The following is a 22,877-nucleotide window of genomic DNA, read 5'->3' as shown; positions in this document are numbered from 1 at the left end:
GTATGCTTTTTATTGTAAGAATTTTAGAGTACAGATTCTCTTTAAAGCATGAAGGACAGCTATACTATCCAAGGAGGAAAATCCCATAAGTTGATAAATACTTCTACTCACATACCATACTGTATGTACGGTACTGTCCATGCTTTGATTTCTGTGAATTTTATATAGTAAATAGTTTTTTTTATTCTTGGCCTTTGCCATCTTTATTCCCTCTAAATGAAGTCAATCCTGATGGATTTCCCCCTTACTTTTTTCTCCTAAAAAACAGCAGTCATAGCTTGCTTGCTTTGTAAACATGTGAGCACAGCACAGATCAGATTTCAGCAGCTTCACACTGAACTGCCCTCAGCCAATCAGTGAGGAGCAGGAATGTGGGAGATGGGCGATGACAAGCTTCCTTCTCGTCAGCAATGGAAGAGCCAGGCTGACAGATATGATTTCTTACAGAAGAGAGATTTCTGAATAGATTGGAGTGCTTGCAATGCAGGGTGAGGTTCCAGGCTGCATAATGAACAGATCTGAGGGTAAATGGAATTTGATTTTGGGACCGACATCCCCTCTGTAAATGCTGCCCAGAGATTGTAAGTTTCCCCCCATTCCCATGAATGTGTGGGATTCCTTTAATATTCTTGTTTGCTCTCGAAACCCCCAAAACTGTCCCTTGTACTTGGTTGTGCAGTTTCCTTTGAGGGTCAATTTAACTGGCCTTGCGCTCCTCATGTTCCATTTAAATTATTATAAGGTGCCCAAACATGGTACATTTTTTTTTTTCCATTAGATAATTTAGTTTGATTATTCCGTTAGATCGAACAAAGATTTTTCCAACATGTCTGATCGGATTTTTATTGAAGAACGGAATAATCGATTTGTTTTTCTTGATCGAAAAAGATTTTCAACTTTCAACAGTCGATCGTTTTGGTTGAAAGAAACGGGAAGATCGAACGTTTTTATGGTACCGTGTATGGGCACAATTACAGATTGATTGAACAGAACTTTCCACCACACCAAAACACATTTTATAGAATATTCTACAAACTCGATGTGTTGATTGGAAATTTTTCTTCAATCATTTGCTCAAATAGTGGTAAAAATAAAATGATCTGGTTGTATCGCGTGCGGTCATTTTTAGAGACATCAGTCGCGTGTTGAAGTGTGCTTAGAAATGTCAGTTAGATTTAAATACATGTTGGCGCTTTATAAATACAATAAATAAATAAACTTGAGGAATTAATCTGTAATAAAGACAAAACTTCTGTTTATATATATATATATTTTTTATTATATTGATCTGCATAGTGATTCTCTCTCCATTGTATCTGTGCAGAACGCGCAGAAAAGCGGTGTTAAATAGGTTAAAAAAACCCAAATACTTAAAAAAAAAATTTAAGTGTCTTTGAAACCTTTTTTATGATTATTTTTTACTTATTTAGAAAAGAAAATATTTTTTGCGGCACTTAATCCCCTGTAACGGGGGAGGGGGGGGGGGAATAACTTCTGTTAGTGAATAACCTTCTCTCCAGTGTTCTGAGGTAAATTCTTTTGGTTAATAGGCTTTTATATATTCCGATTCTTTGGAGGCTGGAGGCGTGGCGTTATCTCCGATGCTTCTGCGCCTCACAATAGATTGGAGGTGGGGAGGGGCGTGGCGTTAGCGTCACTGTTCCTCCTGCAACGAATCAGAGGCTGGAGGAGGGGCGTGGCGTTACCTCCACTGCTCCTCCTGCGCCTCTTGCAACAAATCAGAGGCGGGAGGAGAGGCGTGGTTTCCTCCGCTGCTTCTTCTGCGGCTTCTCACAATAAATCGGAGGCGGGAAGAGGGGCGTGGCGTTACCTCCGCTGCTTCTTCTGCGCCTCTCGCAATAACGTATCAAAGTCCACAGATTCAAATTTGCTTCTAACAGGGGCGGGGTCAAAATCACCACGATTTGAGTCTAGAGGAAGAAAAGAAATCAATAGTTACAATCTGTCCATTTAAAAAAAAAAATGACTATACACAATATATTAGACAAAACCTATAACCTGCCCCCTCAAAAAAAAAAACAAAAAAATTATCTGAAAAATAATGGAGTTAACTTTTTTTTTTAGTTAATTGATCACATTACAGCAAACATTTTAAAATACTAAAAATCAGCGTTACTCACCTAGGGCTTTCTCCAGCCCCTTGCAGCCGACTGTCCCACGCTGTCACCTCAGCTCTCTGCCACCGCACAGTGCAGAGGACGACAGGGAGGGTGCCCTTACTGTGCCTGCGTTAAAGAGAAACTCCGACCAAGAATATAACTTTATCCCAATCAGTAGCGGATACCCCCTTTTACATGCAAATCTATTGCATTTCACAAACAGACCATCAGGGGGCGCAGTATGACTGATATTGTGGTGAAACCCCTCCCACAAGAATCTCTGGTACTGCGGTACTCTGGGCAAACTGCCACAATGTAACAATGTTCACAGACAGGAAATGGCTGTTTACAGCTGTCTAACAGCCAAAACAGCTAGAAGCAGCTACATAACCTGCCCATAGTAACTATGTCACCATGTAATACATGTCAGAATGTAAATCAGGGATTTAAAAGATTTTACAATGGGCAAACACTGACTAAATCATTTATACATAATTATTGTAAAAATGAAGCACTTTTTTATTACATTATTTTCACTGGAGTTCCTCTTTAAGCACCGCTGTCCATCATGGCCACATGACTGACAGTGTGGGACAGTCGGCTGCAAGGGGCTGGAGAAAGCCCCAGGTGAGTAACGCTAATTTTTAGGATTTTCCCTGATAACTCCTTTAATGCTGGTTAGGTAAGCCTTTAAGGTGGCCACACAAGTTACAATTTTTTTGATTTTACCTCAATCCGATTAAAACGATTGCACTGGAAAATCTTTAAGATTGTTTTCGATTGAGAAATCTGATCAAATTTCCCATGTCTCGATTTTAAAATTGGACAAGTTGGAAAATTCAGAACAGCTTTACCAAGAATTGTATGGTGTGTAATGGATTGTATTCAACCAGAATAAAAATGGTATTTAAATATTCGGTCCATAAAAACTCAGTACAAACCACTAGAAGGGTGGCATCATGAAAGCATGTGTATGTATACAGGTGAAAGCTCGAAAAAGGACACGCAAAAGTCCATTTATTTCAGTAAATCCATTTAAAAAGGTGAAACTAATCTATGAAATAGACTCATTACATGCAGAGCGAGATATTTTAAAGAGAACCTGTAACCAAAAAGAAGTTCCCCTGAGGGGTACTCACCTCAGGATGAGGAAGCCTCAGGGTCCCAATCAGGCTTCCCCCATCCCTGTAGCTGCAGGCAGTCCAGCGCTGGCTCCCCCGAAGTGTCCCGGAATCCTCCCCGACAAGCACCGATTAATCACCTCTCCTGGCTCCAGCGGGGGCGCTGTTGTGGCTCTCAGCATGGAGATAGACGGAAATAGATGATCTGTCGGGTCCGCTCTACTGCGCAGGCACAGGAGACTTGCACCTGCGCAGTAGAGCCGACCGACAGCGATCGGCTATCTACGCCTATCTTCAAGCGGAGAGCGGATACTGCGCCTGCACTGGAGCCAGGGAGGGTAAATAAATCAGCGCTTGTCAGGCTTGTCGAGGGAGGATTGCCAGACACTTCGTGGGAGCCAGCATAAATATTTACACATCCCCGTTGCTCGTAAAGCATCATCTCCGCCGCCGTGGGACCGAGAAGGATGGGGGAAGCCTCAACAGGATTCGGAGGCTTCCCCCACCCAAGGCGAGTTCCCCCAGGGGAGGTTTTTTTTGTTACAGGTTTTCTTTAACTTGCCGACCGCACACATACCTTGCGGCGGCAAAGTGGTAGCTGAAGGACCAGCGACGCAGATCTGCGTCGCCAGGTGCCTCCCTAATTAATCAGGAAAGGCCGCTCGCGCTAGCGGCCGTTTCCTGTTAGATCACGGAGCGGGTCTCCGTGAACAGCCTGCGAGCCGCTGATCGCGGCTCGCAGACTAAATGTAAGCGCAGGAGACGTATGTCTCCTTTGTTTACGTTGAACGGCGCTGCTGCGCAGCAGCGCCGTAAGGCAGATCGGCGATCCTCGGCCAATCAGCGGCCGGGGATCGCCGCCATGTGACAGGGGACAGCCTGTCACAGGCTGCACAGGACGGATAGCGTCCTGTGCAGCCCCGATCACCAGGGGGGACAGGTAGGAGAGGGAGGGGGGGGAATTTCGCCACGGAGGGGGGCTTTGAGGTGCCCCCCCACAACATGCCTGCCGACCGGAGCGATCAGACCCCCCCTGCACATCATCCCCATAGGGGGGGAAAAAGGGGGGCGATCTGATCGCTCAGCATGCCACCTGATCTGTGCTGGGGGCTGCACCCAGCACAGATCATAAAAAACAGCGCTGGTCCTTAAGGGGGGGTAAAGGCTGGGTCCTCAAGTGGTAAAGCCTTTGTTATAATGTTGATTATGGCTTACAGTTTATGAGAACCCCAAAATCACAATCTCAGCCCATTATTATTTTGTCGGCTCAAAGTGTCAGACTCCAATCAGCAAACTAATGTACATTGGGGAGGAGGAGGGGGTGTACTGACAGAGCAGGGGTAGAATGGAAGAAGTCAGGGGTGCAGACCCAGAGCCTGTGGTGACCGCCGGGAGGTATAGGGACACACCAGCGGTTAGAACTCGCCTCCTCCTCTATCTGGACACTTGCAGGCCCTCATCTTCCAGTCTTTGGAGACTATTGTTCCTTCACATAAGATCGTCATTTGTCACATGGCAGACATTCATCTCACCCTAGGGGTATAGCACCACCCGGAGGATGGAGGGAGAATTGCAGCGCTGGATCCGGGGAGGCGAGTCTTGTGCTGGACTGCAGGGAATCTCTGCTGTATGATTTTTCCCCCCCCCTGCTTTTAGGGTCTAAAAATCCCATGAGAAAATTGCACTGCTTTAAGATCCTAAAGTCAGCCAAGAATCAACCTGCCATGGAGGTTAAAGAACACTTGTGGTGAGAAGAATATGGAGGCTGCCATATTTATTTCCTTTGAAATAATACCAGTTGCCTGGCAGCCCTGCTGATCTTTGGCTGCAGTAGTGGCTGAATCACATACCAGAAACAAGCCTGCTGCTAATCCAGTCTGACTTCAGTCGAAGCACCTGATCTGCTGCATGCTTGTTCAGGGGTTGTGGCTAAAAGTATTAGCGGCAGAGGTTTAGCAGGGCTGCCAGGCAACTGGTATTGTGTAAAAGAAAATAAATCTGGCAGCCTCAATATCCTTCGTGCTTCAGGTGTCTTATTGTTCTGCCAATTGTCTTTATTCATTTTTCAGCATTAAGTTCTGTTAACCTCCCAGGCGTTACGTAGTTTTAGCGGCTGCGCCCGCGGGAGTTTTTTTTTTTTTTTAAATAAAAGTTGCGCTGTGTGTAAGCTGGCACTTTGCTAGCCAATTATGTCCCCCAAACCCCCTAGCACCGCTCTGATCCCCTAATCGCCTCCGGCAATATTTACCCGTCCGCGATCCCGTGAGAGCCGCAGCTTCACGATCCAGCTTCACTCATCGCTATGGTGACTATCGGACATGACATCATGCGCAGTCCCGATCCTCCCCATAGCGAAGCCTGGGCCATCGCGGAATGCCTGGGGAGTACACGTATTACGGCGGTGATCGGGGGCGATCGGTGGGGACCGGAGGCACTTGGGGGACATAATTAGCTGGCAAAGTGCTAGCTGAAGAATATAGCGCAATTTTTATTTAAAATAAATCCTCCCGGGGCCATGTGATCCCCTGCGGCGGCTAGTCTGACACTGTGTCGGGTTTACCGCCAGAGAGGTTAAAGTAAATGGAAATAGTTATAAAAAACCAAACCAGATACTTACCTAAGGAGAGGGAGGTCTCCGGGTCCTATAGAGCCTGCTAAGCTCCTCTCTTGGGCCCCCTCTGCTGAGCACTGGCTCCCGTTTGAATCCAGTCTACTGGGAGCAGCCAGACCAATCCCCAGCAATCTCTCCACTCACACAAGATTACGAACAGGAACTTACCGAGATCAGCATAATTACTCTTACAGAACTGTCTCCTTCCCCCAAAGCAGAGGTCAAAGGGCAGCTCGTCCGGACGCTGCAACTTGTGCCCATTCTCTATGGCGGCAAAGGCCTCCCCAGTGTAGCGGTACGTCACAAAACCGTAATTGTCACTGAAAAACAAAACAAAAAAAACCACATCAATGCAAGTCACGTGATTTAAGGTGTTGGGTCGTGCAGACTCGAGTCCCGAACTTTCATACTGAACCATGTTTGTGTACAGGGCAGCAGCTGGAGGGAGAGAACTTCTACAGTCAGCCAACCTATCCTCTACCCAAATGTAAACAAGAGGATGCTGCTGTCCTATGGAATTTCCTATTATGGCTGATGGACCAATGATAAGGCTATTTACAGCAATTCTGAAGCGATGCTGAAACTAGAACTTAGATACTCATCTATGTAGAGGGAGGCTCTGGACCCCATACAGGTTCTCTCTCTATGTGCTCGGCACACCACAGTCCCCCGCTGTAATCATGCACTGTCAGGAATCCTGAAGGAATATTTAACCACTTGGCCAAATAACTTCAACAGGCGGGACAGTCTACAGAGACTTCCCTCTACAGAAGCTGCAGAATTGCATAAAGGGAACCTAAATTGAGAAGGAGATGGATTTTTCCTTGGAAAATACCAGTTGCCTGAATCGCCCGCTGATGCTGTGTCTCTAATACTTTTAGCCACAGCCCCTGAACAAGCATGGAGATCAGGTGCTCTGACTGAAGTCAGACTGGATTAGTTGCATGCTTGTTTCAGGTGTGTGATTCAGCCACTACTGCAGTCAGATCAGCAGGACTGCCAGGCAGGCAACATCTATATCCCTCTCAGTTAAGGTTCACTAAAATTTTTTTTTTTTTTTTAAAGGGAACCTGTACTGAGTAAAGTAATTGAATTAAACATGACGTAGCTGCAAATGTATATTACATACTTACCTCACAGTCAGTTCCTCAATCTCACCATTTTCTTCTTACAGTGATCCCTTCCAGTTATGACAATATTTTGTCAGAACTGAAATATACCAGTTGCTGTAAGTTATATATCAGCAGCTGTCAGTTACACCTGAATGTGCAAGGTAATGTCCATGCTTCCCTATAGCTCAAGTGTGCGATATTACAGTTTAACAGTGTGCTGACCAGGAAGCTGTTCGGGGGTAATGGGCATTTTCAAAATGGACGGAGAATTCCATTGATCACAGCGGACAAACAGGACGCAGGAGAGAAGAAAGATTGATGAGTAGACTACACGGAAGGTAAGTATGTGTTTATTTTGACTTGATTTTCATTTCAGATTCTCTTTAAAGTGGACCATTAGTGGCTACATGGATATAAAGTTGAGGAAAGCATTCTAGGACTTTAGTTTGACAATCTATCCACACAGCACACGTTTCTGCCAGCACCGTAGATCGGGCAGCACTGCATCACTCACGCACATCCTGTAAGACCCGTTCCCTTCCTTGCTGTGTAATAGGACTAGAAGCTTAAAAATTCATAACTTAAAAGGGATCCTGAATTTCCAGCCAGATTTTAACTTTATAATTCCATATCTAATAAATGCAGCTATAAGAAAAATGAGGGAAAACGGAACGATTATTCGGTTACATTGCGCCATAACAGAAACGTTCTATCTTACAAGCGGAGCACGAGCCGATCCCGTGCGCAGAGAGTATAACGATCAGAACAATCAATTTCCCCTCACGGTAAAGAAACCGTATCCAGGAGACGACGGTTTACAACAATCTGCTTTTGTTTATGAAGCACGCTTTGTATTAACCACTTGCCGACCGCACGCTTATACCGTGCGTCGGCAAAGTGGCAGCTGCAGGACCAGCGACGCAGTATTGCGTCGCCAGCTGCAGCCTAATTAATCAGGAAGCAGCCGCTCGTACGAGCGGCTGCTTCCTGTCAATTCACGGCGGGGGGCTCCGTGAATAGCCTGTGGGCCGCCGATGGCGGCTCGCAGGCTAAATGTAAACACAAGCGGAAATAATCCGCTTTGTTTACATTTGTACGGCGCTGCTGCGCAGCAGCGCCGTAATGCAGATCGGCGATCCCCGGCCAATCAGCGGCCGGGGATCGCCGCCATGTGACAGGGGACGCCCTGTCACTGGCTGCACAGGACAGATAGCGTCCTGTGCAGCCCAGATCTCCCGGGGGTGGCAGGTAGGAGAGGGAGGGGGAGGATTTCGCCGCGGAGGGGGGCTTTGAGGTGCCCCCCTCCCGCAAAATGCCAGCCAGGAGGAGCGATCAGACCCCCCCAGCACATCATCCCCCTAGTGGGGAAAAAAGGGGGGCGATCTGATCGCTCTGAGTGCCCTTTGATCTGTGCTGGGGGCTGCTGAGCCCACCCAGCACAGATCACCTAAAACAGCGCTGGTCCTTAAGGGGGGGTAAAGGGTGGGTCCTCAAGTGGTTAAAGTGAATTTTTTGGTAACAGCCACTTCCTCCTCCACATTCAGCTGTCATTTAAAGAAAAACTGGTTTATCCGTACGGAGCGACGATAAGCCAATCAGAGCGTGTGCCAGATCGGTTACAGTCTGTTGGGCTTTGCACTAACGTCCCCAGCATTGGGAAACTACTACCGAGCTCAGACAACTGTAAGCATTACAGGGCTGTCGCTCAATGGCGGGAATATCAGTCCAAACACGCCCGCTATAAACATACACGACACGCTCTGCAAAACATGCAGAGCAAAGGCAGTATTTCTTGTTCACTTTATTTTGGAACATGCAAAAAATGCTGCAAAAGAATAATTACTTTATTTTTGTTATATTGAACGCCCCCTGCTGGTTAATCAGCAAAACATCTCGATTTACTGCTATAGTGAAGAAATCTCTAATTAAAGGGAACCAGAGGCCCCAGAAAGAAGAATTTATACATACTTGGGGCTTCCTCCAGCCCCATACGCACGGATCGCTCCCACGCCGCCCTCCTCCGCTTCCTGTATCTGGCGGTACCGTGTCCCGTAGTTTCGGCCAGTCGGCGGCAGCACGCGGACAATTGTCCACATCACAGGGGCTCCCAGCATACCCGTACGTGTGCAGCTGCATACTGCGCAGCCGCACGCGTAAGGGTATGGAGGGAGCCCCTGCCCATGCGGACATTTGGCCGCGTCCGCCGAAAGTGACGGGACCCGGTACCGGCGATCCAGGAAGCAGAGGATGGCGGCGTGGGAGCGATGCAGGCTTATCGGGCTGGAGGAAGCCCCAGGTATGTATAAAATCTTTTTTTCTTTTTACTATTCCGGCGTCTCTGGTTCCCTTTAAGAGGACCAAAAAATCCAAGTATTTCAGCATTCATGCAGAATTATGTACATTTTGTATGCAAATACATGGTTGGAAAACGGACCAATCAGCTTAAACCTTTTTCAAACCACATACATTTGCATACAAAAATGCAAATGTTACATAACCCTGCATGAAATATTTACATTGCTCATCCCTACTTTTATAGAAGCCAAGATTGATAATCAATGGAAACCTTAACCTATTTTGGTTCCTGGACGTAGAAACTACGTCCAGGAACCATGCGCGCTCCCGCGGCCGATCGCGCATGTGCACGCGGGCTCCCGGCCCACAGTTCGTTAGCCAGGCAATCAGTGAATCGGGCTATGGTGCCCGATCACTAATTCCTCTCCCCCGCTGAAAAAGCGACAGCTTCTCTCGGAAGCTGCGCCTTTTCTGGCTGTTACCTCCCCCATGCGTCTCTCTAAGCGTGTGTTACGCTTAGAGTGACGTCATGTAAACAAACTCATGGCCGCCATCTTGTAGCCAAAAAGTAATACTACTAAAAGTAAAAAAAAAATGAACAATCAACACACATTTACCTTGTAAACCTATTGTTTACCTCCCACCCTCCCAAAACTACCCAAATAAAATGTTTAACCACTTCAGGATTCTGCGTACGCTTAACTACGCCCCTGAATCCTGAAGTGGTTTCCACGAGCGGCCGTTCCATGTCAGTTCACGGAGGGTGTCTCCGTGAGCACCCTGCGAGCCGCCGATCGCAGCTCGCAGGGTAAATGTAAACACACGGGGAAGATCTTCCCCGGTTTTTACATGTAAACGGCGCTGCTGCGCAGCAGCGCCGTGGCAGAGATCGGCGATCCCCGGCCTCTGATTGGCCGGGGACCGCCGGCACCTGATAGGCTGAAGCCTATCCTATCCGGCGCAGGACGGCTTCCCGTCCTGCGCCGCACACAGGGGACGGGAGAGGGAGGGAAGGAGGCAGAGGGAGGACTAGTGCTGCGGAGGGGGGCTTTGAGGAGCCCCCCCCCCGCTAGGCACAGCAGCGCGGCGGCGATCAGACCCCCCCAGCAGGACATCCCCCTAGTGGGGAAAAAAGGGGGGAGGTCTGATCGCCCTGCCTGATTTCTGATCTGTGCTGCGGGCTGAAGAGCCCCCGCAGCACAGATCAGCCAAACCACCCGGTATCCGGAAGTGGTTAATATAAAAAAAAACAAAAAAAAAAAAAAAAAAAACAAACATGTAAATATTTACCTAAGGGTCTAAACTTTTTAAATATCAATGTAAAGATGAAATTTCTATTTTTTTTATTTTAAACTTGTAAATAGTGATCGATGCAAAACGGAAAAAATGCACCTTTTTTTTTCCAAATAAAAGATTGTCGCCATACATTGTGATAGGGATATAATTTTAACGGTGTAATAACCGGGACACATGGGCAAATACAATACGTGAGTTTTAATTATGGAGGCATGTATTATTTTAAAACTATAATGGCTGAAAACTGAAATAATGAATTTTTTCCGATTTTTTCTTATTCTTCCTGTTAAAATGCATTTACAGTAAAGTGGCTCTTAGCAAAATGTACCCCCCAAAGAAAGCCTAATTGGTGGCGGAAAAAACAAGATATAGATCAGTTCATTGTGATAAGTAGTGATAAAGTTATAGGCTAATGAATGGGAGGTGAACATTGCTCAAGTGAAAACGACGGAACGCGAATGGGTTAAGAAACATCTTTATATCTAAGGCAATTACTGTGCAGCTTAAACCGGCCAATCACATTCACTTCCTGCCAATTCTGATTGGCCCCAGTCCAAGCTGCATATCATTACTAGAATCTCACTGCCCAGCTCTCTCCAGCAGCACAGCTGGATAACTGGTTTCTATGCTTTCCTTCATCAATGAGGCGGTTATGGGACAGGTAATAATATGGTCACTGGCTGATGAAGTTAGGGCCACAGCAAGCCTCAGGGCACTCCCATCATATGGATGGTCACATGATAAGGGCGGAGCCACATGGGTGATCCCATCATAAGGGCGGAGCCACATGGGTGATCCCATCATAAGGGCAGAGTATTGCAACAATATGGCTTCTATCTCTTAAAGGGGAACTGAAGAGAGAGGTATACGGAGGCTGCCATATTTATTTCCTTTTAAGCAATACCAGTTGCCTGGCAGCCCTGCTGATCCTCTGCCTCTGATACTATTAGCCATAGCCCCTGAACAAGCATGCAGCAGATCAGGTGTTTCTGACTTTAAAGTCAGAGCTGACAAGACTAGCTGCATGCTTGTTTCTGGTGTTATTCAGATACTACAGCAGAGAAATAGACCAGCAGGGCTGCCAGGCAACTGGTATTGATTAAAAGGAAATAAATATGGCAGCCTCCGTATAGCTCTTACTTCAATTCCCCTTTAAAGCACAGCTAAAGTGATTGTCATATGGAGGCTGCCATGTTTATTTCCCTTTAAACAATGCACATTGCCTGGCTGTCCTGCTAATCCTCTGCCTCTAATGATTTTAGCCATAGCCCCTGAACAAGCATGCAGCAGATCATGTGCTCTGACTGAAGTGTGACTGGATTAGCTGCATACTTGTTTCTTGTGTGTGATTCAGATACTACTGCAGGTATTTGTTGAAGAGGAAATAAATATGGCAGCCTCCCTATCACTGTCACAGCAGTTGTGCTTTAACACACTCTGCCCTCTGCAGTGATGCAGCAGCCGGACAATGACGACACGAGGTCAGGTAGAGCGATGACAAGATGACTGGCCGGGGCCCGCAGCTGACAGAAGGGCTGCAGTAACGCAGTATCATTTATTTTTAATTATTTATGTATTATTGTTTGTAGAGCAGCACTAAAACATTTTCAAAATAAAAAACACTCTTTAGCCCAAAAGGTAGAGCACCAAAGAGAAATAGATTTGTAGTAATTTCCTGCTAAATAAAAATACACACCATACATTTAACCTAGGAAATGACAGGACGGATGTGAAACACCCCCCCCCCCCCCCCCGAAGTGATATGTACATTCTTCTACTCACCCCTCCTCTCTGAAGTGGATGGTACATTCCTCTATGTCTCCAAATACTGAGAATCGTCTCCTGAGTTCCGTTCTGGTCATCTCGCTGTTTATCTTTCCAATATAGACGACTCTCCTCTCCTCCTAAAAAACAAATAAAACATTATACAGGAGCAGCCAGCAGGGCGGCGATCTAACACGCATTGTACAGGAGCAGCCAGCAGGGCGGCGATCTAACACGCATTGTACAGGAGCAGCCAGCAGGGCGGCGGTCTAACACATACAGGAGCAGCCAGCTGGGCGGCGGTTAAACATACAGGAGCAGCCAGCAGGGCGGCGGTCTAACATTATACAGGAGCAGCCAGCAGGGCGGCGGTCTAACACATGCAGGAGCAGCCAGCAGGGCGGCGGTCTAACACATTATACAGGAGCAGCCAGCAGGGCGGCGGTCTAACACATACAGGAGCAGCCAGCAGGGCGGCGGTCTAACACATACAGGAGCAGCCAGCAGGGCGGCGGTCTAACATACAGGAGCAGCCAGCAGGGCGGCGGTCTAACACATACAGGAGCAGCCAGCAGGGCGGCGGTCTAACACACATTATACAGGAGCAGCCCGCAGGGCGGCGGTCTAACACATTATACAGGAGCAGCCAGCTGGGCAGCGGTTTAACATTATACAGGAGCAGCCAGCAGGGTGGCGGTCTAACATTATACAAGAGCAGCCAGCAGGGCGGCGGTCTAACATTATACAAGAGCAGCCAGCAGGGTGGCGGTCTAACACATTATACAGGAGCAGCCAGCAGGGCGGCGGTCTAACACATACAGGAGCAGCCAGCAGGGCGGCGGTCTAACACACATTATACAGGAGCAGCCATCAGGGCGGCGGTCTAACACATATACAGGAGCAACCAGCTGGGCGGCGGTTTAACATACAGGAGCAGCCAGCAGGGCGGCGGTCTAACATTATACAGGAGCAGCCAGCAGGGCGGCGGTCTAACACACATTATACAGGAGCAGCCAGCAGGGCGGCGGTCTAACACATTATACAGGAGCAGCCAGAAGGGCGGCGGTTTAACATTATACAGGAGCAGCCAGCAGGGCGGCGGTCTATCTACAGCATCCTGATTCCAGGAGAGGCACACATTTCACAATAAGCTGCATGCTTGGTACACCCCATGCCTTTTCCCGCAGCGTTACCTGCACGCTCAGCACTGCGGATACTTACAATGGCGCGCTCTTTGTGATACAGCCGCTGCCTATAATACGCCTCCCGGGATTCACACCTGAGAAAACAGAAGGGACATGAAGTTACACTCCAGCTTTTATAAAACGAGAAATACAACTACAGTTTCTGCCAGGAACACACGATGCAATTTCCCACCCAATCGATGGGAATCTGATTATTTCCGACATGCCCAATCTCAAGAAAGGGATAAATTTTTCAAAGTTATCAGAAAATCGATTCCCTTTATCAATCGGGAGCAGTTTGGACATCTACACACTGTACAACTTCCTGTCTGATCACCCGTCAGACAGGAAATGGCATGGTGTGTTCCAAGTATAAGAGTTACTCTATGATCCCCTCCTCCCCCAAGACATTATGCAAGTGGCGCCCCCAGCTGGGGTGAGCTGCTAACACACAATAGTCCCTGTGGCTCCCTAGCGCAATTGTTACGTTGTTTACATTGAAAATAAAAATGCCACCGGCCCCCCCACCCCAACTTTCTTTAACCCCTTCTCACCCATGCAGGCTGGTTATAGTATCGCTTCCCAGGAATTGCACGGGGAAAAGACCTGGCAGAGTACTAAGTAGAATGAAATTAGGCGACTATTGCCCAATTTGCGCTGGCGGGGTAGAAACCTGCAGAGCGCACCCTTGTGTCTCACCCCAGACATACATTATCTGCAGTGTCAGAGTCTAGTCTGGCCATCTAGGTAGCCCCTCCCCTCCCATGATTCATAGTAACGTGTGCAGGGGGAGGAGTCACCTTCTACTTCTGCTGCGGTATCTCTTCCTGCTGTACGGAGATCTGGAACGGGATCGGGATCTGCTGGACGGAGATCTAGAACGGGAGGAGCCAGAGAAGGAACGGGAGGAGCTGCTGGAATCATAGCTGGACTGGGAGGAGGAGCGTGATCTGTGCCGGCCTCTGGATCTGTAGCTGGGAGAGGGAAAGGGGAAAAGGGGTGAGTAGCTGCTGCAGAACATTTACCCAATACAACAATATAGCTTACAGGACTATCTGCATACTATCTGCATCTACCACATATACCGGCACCATGATCTCACATCAGACATTACATTCTGCCATCTATAAGAGCTACAAACCACAAAGATTCAAAAAATAAAATGTATTTATATCAGAGAGAGGCCAACTGTCACATCCACCTTACATCCCTGAACTGCAGGATCGGCTAAGCCTTCAGCGTCACTGGCTCCTTACCAGGTGATCACTGTGAGCCAATCACAGTGATGAATGTGATGAAAGAAAGGCTCCGTAAAGTGGACCTGAACTCAGAACTTCCTCTCTGCTCTAAAAAGGTAAGCAACAATGTAACAACTTTTAAAGAAAAACATGTGTCCTCTTACAGAACACTCCTGCAATAAATCTGCAGTGTGTCTACTTACTGGTTTCATGAGAACACAGTTACCCGCCTTGTTTTTACATAGCAGAGTGGCACAAACCTCAGCAGAGAGCTGGCCTCTCAAATTACACTTGTGATTGTTTGCAGATGAGGGGAAATTAGACAGGCTGTTCTCTCTAACACACACCGGGTGGATTTCATGGTTTGCGCAAGAGTGTAGATACACTTTAAGGGGTCAGAGCCATCCTCTTCTAATTTTGCTGAGTGATTACTGTGCTTGGCTCACAGTAATCAGCGGGTCATTCCGAGACACGGAAGCCCTGCAGTCCGCGCGACAGAGCAAGCGTGTGCAGTGATGCCAAACAAGGCTGTTGAGTCGGTATGAAAATCAGACTAACTCCAGCAGGTGCCCAACATTGCTCCGACTCCACAGCCCTGATTGTGGCCCAAATGGTGTGAGTGCCGAGACCACGTGGAAGACAGGTTGTAATCTACGCCATGGCAGGGATAGCAGCACCCGAACACGGCATGGATTTCAATCAGTAAGGACCGGAAGTGGTGTAAGTGGTGACATACACTCTTTTACTGTCTGATGTGTGAGGGGTACGGATGATCAATGAGAAGTTGACGCAGGATTATGCAAATAAAAAAAAAAAAGTATTTATTTTGCTTGAAAAAGGATCAATCAATTATTGCCAAGAAGGTGGGATTAGTTTGCTACATTTTCAAGGCGCATATTTTTGCATAATCCTGCATCAACTTGGAATCATTTGAATCTCACTGACCATCCCTAGCGAGGGTGCTATTGGTCAGATGCATGAGAGTGCAATGATGTCACAGACTCGCATCAACTCAGAATGATCTCCTGGACCATCCCTGATAGCAGCAGCGGGAGAAGAGGATGCAGAGAAGCAATTACTGCAAACGGTCCTCACATCGTAAATCATCAACTAAGGACTTCAGCACCTGCTCCCGTTTCCCTTGTGCTGTGGATGATGAAATTACTTCTGGAATGCAGATACTTCATCCTCTGCCCCTCCCCCTCCACTGCAGTGGTCTGGTCCACCCCCCCCCCCCCTCCCGCTGCTGCAGTGGTCTGGTCCTCCCCCCATCCAGCTATTACTGGTCCTCCATCTGACAACTGAGGTAGCAATATAACTCCACAAAGAGAAACTACTGCAAATCTCAGAGCCACAGAGAGCAGGAGAGAGAGCGTCCCATTCATCTCTATTACATCGCACCACTGAAAGCCACAGCAACTGCTCACGCCATGCAACTTACCATGGCCACTGACTGGTGTTTAAAGGACACCTGAAGTGGGAGATATGGAGGCTGCCATATTTATTTCCTGTTACACAATACCAGTTGTTTAGCAGCCCTGCTGATGTCTGGCTGCAGTAGTGTCTCCCATCGGAAACAAGCATGCAGCTAATCCAGCCACACTTCAGTCACCTGATCTGCTGCATGCTTGTTCAGGGGCTATGGGTTAAAGAATTAAAGGCAGAGGATCAGCAGGACAGCCAGGTAATCTATGGTACACAGAGGGGACGGCTGTGCTGATGGGGAGGAAATCTGAGGGGGTCAGAAAGTGCGGACAGCAGCAGTGCTTGGAGATCCCGTATGGTCAATAATCAGGTCTTATATACTGTTCATATCCCAGCTAAGTAAGCACCCCCTTTCCATAGGCAAGTTATAGCCGAGTGCCGGAAATGGATATGGGTGGAGGCAGCAGCGGGGGCAAGTCACCCCACCTCAGCCGTAGGTTAGTGTAAGATTAGTTAAAGCGATGGTAGAATATCAATAGCGTTGCCAATAATCTATTGGAATTACCATGGATGCAGTGTAGCTGATATAAATCGAGAGTCTGACCGATGCTGAGTTTGCAGGGGGCATTCCCACAGGAGGAGGAGTTATGCATTTAGTAATGAGCGAGTAGAAGCTGCTGCAGTTGGTCACATGACAACCTCATCCTGTGAGATCCGCTCCTTGTATAAATCAAGCCGTGGCAGAGGCAGCGGCTCCACAGACAGCAGAGCCAGATTCTTATGATGGACTCTATTACACTAAATATTGTTTTGGGGCTCTGAGGAATGAGCAGCTCAGAGGTCTGTGTTTTGCGTATGGTGAAAATGGCAGCTTTACTCTGAAGAGCAGCACTTTTGTGAAGTACCGGCAACTTGTTTGACACTCGGGAAATCAGACGAGCCACACCCTGCAATCTCACAGATCAAACACGACTTCATACAAACACCCAGGATGGAAAATAACCAAAAGCAAAGCAAACAGCCAGCAGAAAGTCCCGCCTCCCCCACAGCTTCCTGTGTGCGACAGCAGCCCGGAGCCAATAGAAAACTGGGGCCAAAACACACACGAGACTGAGCTGTACCTGTAATACGCCTACTGTATTCACTATACCTGTCAGCACTGGCACAACACCCACCCTGCCTCAACAAACATCTGCTCTCTGGGCAAACACAATATCCATCAGAGCCGGGGTGTCAACTTCAATCATGTGTAGGGTCAAAATGTAAAACCTAGTCAAAGTCTCAAGACAGATTGCTAAGATTTATCTAACAGTCTCAATCTAAGTGGTGTAACAATAGTGACCGCAAGAGGTCAGGTCCTCCCCCCTTTGCAGAGTAGCAGTTTAACCACTTCACCCCATAAGGGTTTTTACCCTAACGGACAAGATCAATTTTCACCTGTCAGTGCTCCTCCCTTTTACGTGCCAAAAAATATTACTAACTATCACAACAAAACGATCTATAGCTTGTTTTTTCCGCCACCAATTAGGCTTTCTGTGGGTAGTACTTTTTGCGAAGATTTTTTTTTTATTCTGAACGCATTTTATCGGGAAAAATAAGAAAAAAAAATGGAAAAAAAAAAATCCGTTTTCGGCCAATATAGTTTTAAAATAAAACATATGGATAAAATCCACACATTTTATTTGCCCAGTTGTCCCTAATATTAAACAGTTTAAATGATGTCCATATCACAAAGTATGGCGACAATATATTTGGAGATATAGGTGTTATTTTTCAGGGTTTTTTTTTTGTCTGGTCCATAATTCCAAGCCCCTATGTAGTAAAGTAAAAGTAATTTTCCCTTAAAATACAGAATAAAAAAAGTTGAGTTCCTAAGGCAACTATGTATTTTTTTAACTGATTTTTTAGTTATTAATTTTGTGTATAATAGTATGTGTATGTATATGCCTGTATGTGTAATTTTACTTTTTGGCCACTAGATGGTACTAGAGAACACTTGTTTTATATGAAGTGTTCACTTGCACACATGCAGAGCGGCGGCAGGAGCGAGCAACTTATTAAAACGTCCTGGAGCCGTTAGCAGGCTCAAACAGAACGTTTTAACCTCCTTAGAGGTATGGACAAGCTCAGCTCGTCCATTACAGCCGGAGGGCGCCGCTCAGGCCCCGCTGGGCTGATTTGCTTATTTTTTCAAACACGCAGCAAGCACTTCGCTTGCTGCGTGTCTATTCTGATCGCCGCCGCCCGTTGCCGATGCGCCGCGATAGAGCCCAGGGCTCGCTACATGATAGCTGCTGACAAGCGGCATCCCCCTACCCACTCCGATTGCCTTCGGCAATCAGAGTAAGCAGAAAATCCTGTTCAGAACGGGATTTCCTGCTGGGCTTACCCGGTCGCCATGGTGACGGGGCGGGATGACGTCATGGACGTCACAGGGAATCCCGATCCACCCCTCAGCGCTGCCTGGCACTGATTGGCCAGGCTGTGTAAGGGGTCTGGAGGGGGGGCGGCGGGTAGCGGCGAATCTGCGGGGATCGGAATATGCACGCAGCTAGCAAAGTGCTAGCTGCGTGCAGTAAACTTTTTTTTTTTTTTTTTTTTTTTTTAATCGGCCCAGCAGGGCCGGAGAAATCCTCCTGCGCAGGTTACCCCGAGCTGAGCTCAGGATAACCAGCAAGAAGGTTCAGGAAATCCAGTTCAGAACGGTATTTCCTTACGTGGCTACACGCCGGCGGCGATCGGAACTGCGCGCTGGACGCCGCAGGGAGGGGGCATCATGTAGCTAGCGCTAGGCTAGCTACATGATTTAAGAAAAAAAAAAAAAAAAATGCTGCGCCGCCACCCTGGCGCAGGTAATAGAACGCCAGGGGTGGTTTTAATAGTCAGCCTGTCATTTAATAAGTCAGCCTGTCATAAAGTGGTTAATATTGACCTGCTCCATGACTCCTCTGTCCTTCCGGACAGCCACACTCGCCATGCTGCACACCTCTTAATGCAGGTCATGTGATCAGGAGCTGAAGGGATGGAAGCACAGAGCGTGCAGCTGCTGGGAAGAACAGAAGAGACAACAGCGCTGGAGCAGGGAAATGTTACACTTCTCTGCTATGTAGGGAGATAGCATCAGGGTGGTTAAGGTGTGTAGGGATGCTTTACCAGCCACCGGATCCAAGTAGGAGGCCCTATGCGGATATTACTGAGAGAGGTCCTGTGGGTTGCTGCTGTACTCCGGCACAAACTGGCATCAACTAGAAACCCCTCTCAGTGTCCTCTGGGTGGGAAGGCAGTGTGCCGTCATTCTTCTATTGCTTACATTTGTAGCTCTGGAGGGCCACATAAATGGCAAGGAGGGCCACATTCAGCCCGTGGGCCTGGAGTTTGACACCTGTACTTTAGCGGGTAAAGAGCATAGTCTAGCATTCAGGTGCCCATACATGCAAATCTCTGGGTAGATGCAATCCCTGCCTGAATCTGACAAGTCCATCCCCAAAACGTCTGATCGAACTGTGGCCTGAAATCCATTAAAACCCATCGATCAGACTGCATGGAAAAGTTCCAGCTGAGGGGGGTGAAGATATCATTCAATAATTTGGCATCGAAGCAAATAGTGCAACGCTATGGTTCAATTTCCGATAGATGAAGTCTATACAATATCGATGTGTGTGGGAGGAATCAATCCCGCTGATCACTTTCCCATCAGAGAGGGATCCATCGTTTTGAAATCTATAATTGTATGGCCAGCTTACCAAGCCTGCTATGAACAGTGTCTGCAGAGCAATCATCACACATCTCTGTCTACAGACGCCCAACCATACAATTCTGATTGTACAATCCTGCCACTTTTATGTCACTTGAGGGACGACCTGAAGTATATCCATGCACAGTATATGGACTCAGCTTATTCTGCTGCTAGGTTTGGTAAGATTGTACAATCAAGATCGTTTCATCAGTGGGCACCGCTGCATGACATTTGCATATTTACTCCAAAATTAACATTTGATTGTTTCTACGCCATATAACAGAAGGCATCTGCATAGGATCACTTTCCACCCCCCCATATTCAAAATGGAACTCCCATAGTGCATCACTTCAGGATGAAGTCTTGCAAAGCATCTTTGCAATAAGCACAGATGACCTGGAGAGGATGGTTAACTTCTGATACAGATGTGGCATCAGATATTAAAGAGGGCCAGATGTGAACCTCAGCTCAAACGTTAAAAATACGTAAGAACAGGGAAGCCTCTGGGGAAGGGAATCCGCACTCAGCAATGGATGACCAGAGGAAATTCCCTCAAGTAACCTTTGACCTGTGATTCACCTCGGGCAATCTTTAGATAAATTAGAGTTGAGACTTACGTTCTTCTCCTCTTGGATGGGGGTGATCTTGAGCGAGACCTCGATGATGAGGACGATGATGATGAGCCTGAGGAGGAAGAGGACCCGGAACGGCTACCACTAGAGGTCCCTCTCCGTGCGGACGTCTGTGGGCTGGGAGAGTCCCTGTATTTTCTATAGCAACGTAGAGACCTCCGTGAGACGGCGGTACTTTCCCTTCTATCAGTCCTATTCTCGCCGTGTTCACTGCGACACGGCGAGGAGGCCGGGGACATTAATACTGAGTCAGGGAGACTTTTCATTTCAGGTTCTGCGTGATCATCGTTAGTCCTGTGATCCAGCGGGTGATCGATATCTTTCTGGGCATTCCTGCAGGGTTCCGCTGGTACGGGAGCACAGATCTCGCTCTGGCTGTTGGCTGTAGAAGGTGCACTTGCGACGGGCAGTTTTGGGCAAGCCTGCTTTGGTGGCCGCTTGCTGAAGGGCACGATTGGCTTGATGATGATGTTTGGATGGTGCTTAACATTCCACCGGGAGCCCTCTTCTTTCTGAGACTGTGGCTTCTGTACATCTACAACATTCCCATCAGGAGGAACTTTCTCAGCACGGAAGGCCGAAAGGATGCAATAATCGTGGTCTCCAGAGGCCACGTGGATGGGAGGAGCGGCCACGGAGGGTGCAGGGCCAGCGGTCCGGCCTCTCAGTCGGATGTTCGGCAAAGGTTTGGCATCGATCAGCTTGGCGGACTTGAGCGGTGAGGAACATGGCTTCTCTTGACTGTTTGCAGGGATAGCCTTGGCTTTGCCATTCAGGGTCCCGCTGGCAGACTTCCAGAGCTGATGTGGTGGGGTCGCCGGAGGGGTAAGGCCTATCAGAAAGAGCAAACCGCCATTAACCTTCACAACAAACATTAAGACAATGCACAAGAATTAGTGAGGTGCAGCCAGACCAAAAATGTATATGAGAGATGCTCAATGGAATGCAAATCATTGTGTTGTATGCAAATATAATGTAAATATCTTCGAACTAGGCCAGTAGCAGCAAGAAGCATACTGGGCTGGCTGAACTGCAATCTACAAACAATTTACATGAAATCTGCATGCAAGCCAAAATTACCACCTTCTCATCGATCTAACAGGCTTTACGGGGAATTTGGTAAAATGGTGACATTGAGGGGAGGGACTTGACAGCTGCAAAGGATTCTGGGATGTAGAGTCTGCACTGTAAGCCATTTCCTTCCCTGATGCACACAAGAAATAAGGCTTAGGTTATTTTAAGGGGCACTATGGCAAATTGTAAAATTTAAAATATGTGCAAACAGACAAATAAGTAGTATGTTTTTTTCCAGAGTAAAATGAGCCATAAATTACTTTTCTCCTATGTTGCTGTCACTTACAGTAGTATTTATATAGTGCCGACATATTACACAGTCCTGTCACTGACTGTCCTCAGAAGGGCTCACAATCTAGTCCCTACCATAGTCCTATGTCTATGTATGTATCGTGTAGTGTATGTATCGTAGACTTGGGCCAATTTAGGGGGAAGCCATTTAACTTATCTGTATGTTTTTGGGATGTGGGAGGAATCCTTGCAGATGTTGACCTGGCTGGGATTCAAGCTTCGGACCCAGCGCTGCAAGGCGAGAGCGCCAAGCACTACACCACCGATATGGTAGAAATCTGACAGAAGCGACAGGTTTTGGACTAGTCCATCTCTTCATGGGGGATTCTCAGGGATTTATTTTCAAAAACACTTAGTGAATGGCAGTTGCTCTGTCCAACTGCCAAAAAACTGTGTAGGGAGCCAGGAGGCTGGCCAGCATCATTGTATAAATTATTTTTTATGGACTCTCTTTATAAAGAAAAGCCTTGCTGAGAATCCCCTTATAAAGATATTCCATAAAAAAATTTAAACAATGATGCTGGCCAGCCTCCCTGCTCGCTACACAGTTTTTTGGCAGTTGGACAGAGCAACTGCCATTCATTAAAGGGAACCAGAGACGAAGCACCCTTGTGTATTTTACCATATATATCAGTAAGAACATTAGAGAAAACACCCTGCTCTCTGTTTCATCCTCACTGCTAAAAGTGTCTGTTATCAGCTGTGATGAGAATCCCGGACTGAGCATTCAGTCTGGCTTTGCCGGGAATGATTATAGCTGAGTCATTATAGCAGAGCCACAAGGGGGCAGGCTTGGGCTTGAAAAGACACCAGAGAAGACAGACTCAGCTATAATCTTTCCGTAGCAAAGCCAGACTGAGTGCTCAGTCGGGATTCTTATCAGAGGTGATGACAGTCAGGTTAAACCGAGAACAATGAAACAAAGAGCAGATTAGGTGTTTACTGTCATGTTCCCACTGATTTATAAGGTAAAATACA

At 47.3% G+C, this 22,877-nt stretch overlaps 1 protein-coding gene across 1 annotated transcript in view; it reads right to left on the bottom strand.

The window, feature by feature from the left end:
* Positions 1-1,291: 1,291 nt before the first annotated feature.
* The window catches only part of PPRC1 (PPARG related coactivator 1), a 62,153-nt gene continuing 40,567 nt past the window's right edge, over positions 1,292-22,877 (bottom strand). The window contains exons 9-14 of the mRNA XM_068258371.1: positions 20,520-21,366; positions 14,304-14,477; positions 13,541-13,598; positions 12,338-12,459; positions 6,021-6,172; positions 1,292-1,931 (exon numbers count right to left, since the gene is read on the bottom strand). Coding sequence (XP_068114472.1) covers positions 1,828-1,931; positions 6,021-6,172; positions 12,338-12,459; positions 13,541-13,598; positions 14,304-14,477; positions 20,520-21,366 — 1,457 coding nt within the window. The 3' untranslated portion in view covers positions 1,292-1,827. The remainder of the gene's footprint in view (positions 1,932-6,020; positions 6,173-12,337; positions 12,460-13,540; positions 13,599-14,303; positions 14,478-20,519; positions 21,367-22,877) is intronic.

The sequence above is a fragment of the Hyperolius riggenbachi genome, chromosome 10 (genome assembly GCF_040937935.1).
Source record: "Hyperolius riggenbachi isolate aHypRig1 chromosome 10, aHypRig1.pri, whole genome shotgun sequence".
In the NCBI taxonomy this organism is placed as follows: Eukaryota; Metazoa; Chordata; class Amphibia; order Anura; family Hyperoliidae; genus Hyperolius; species Hyperolius riggenbachi.
This window is presented reverse-complemented; position numbering and strand designations above follow the sequence as displayed.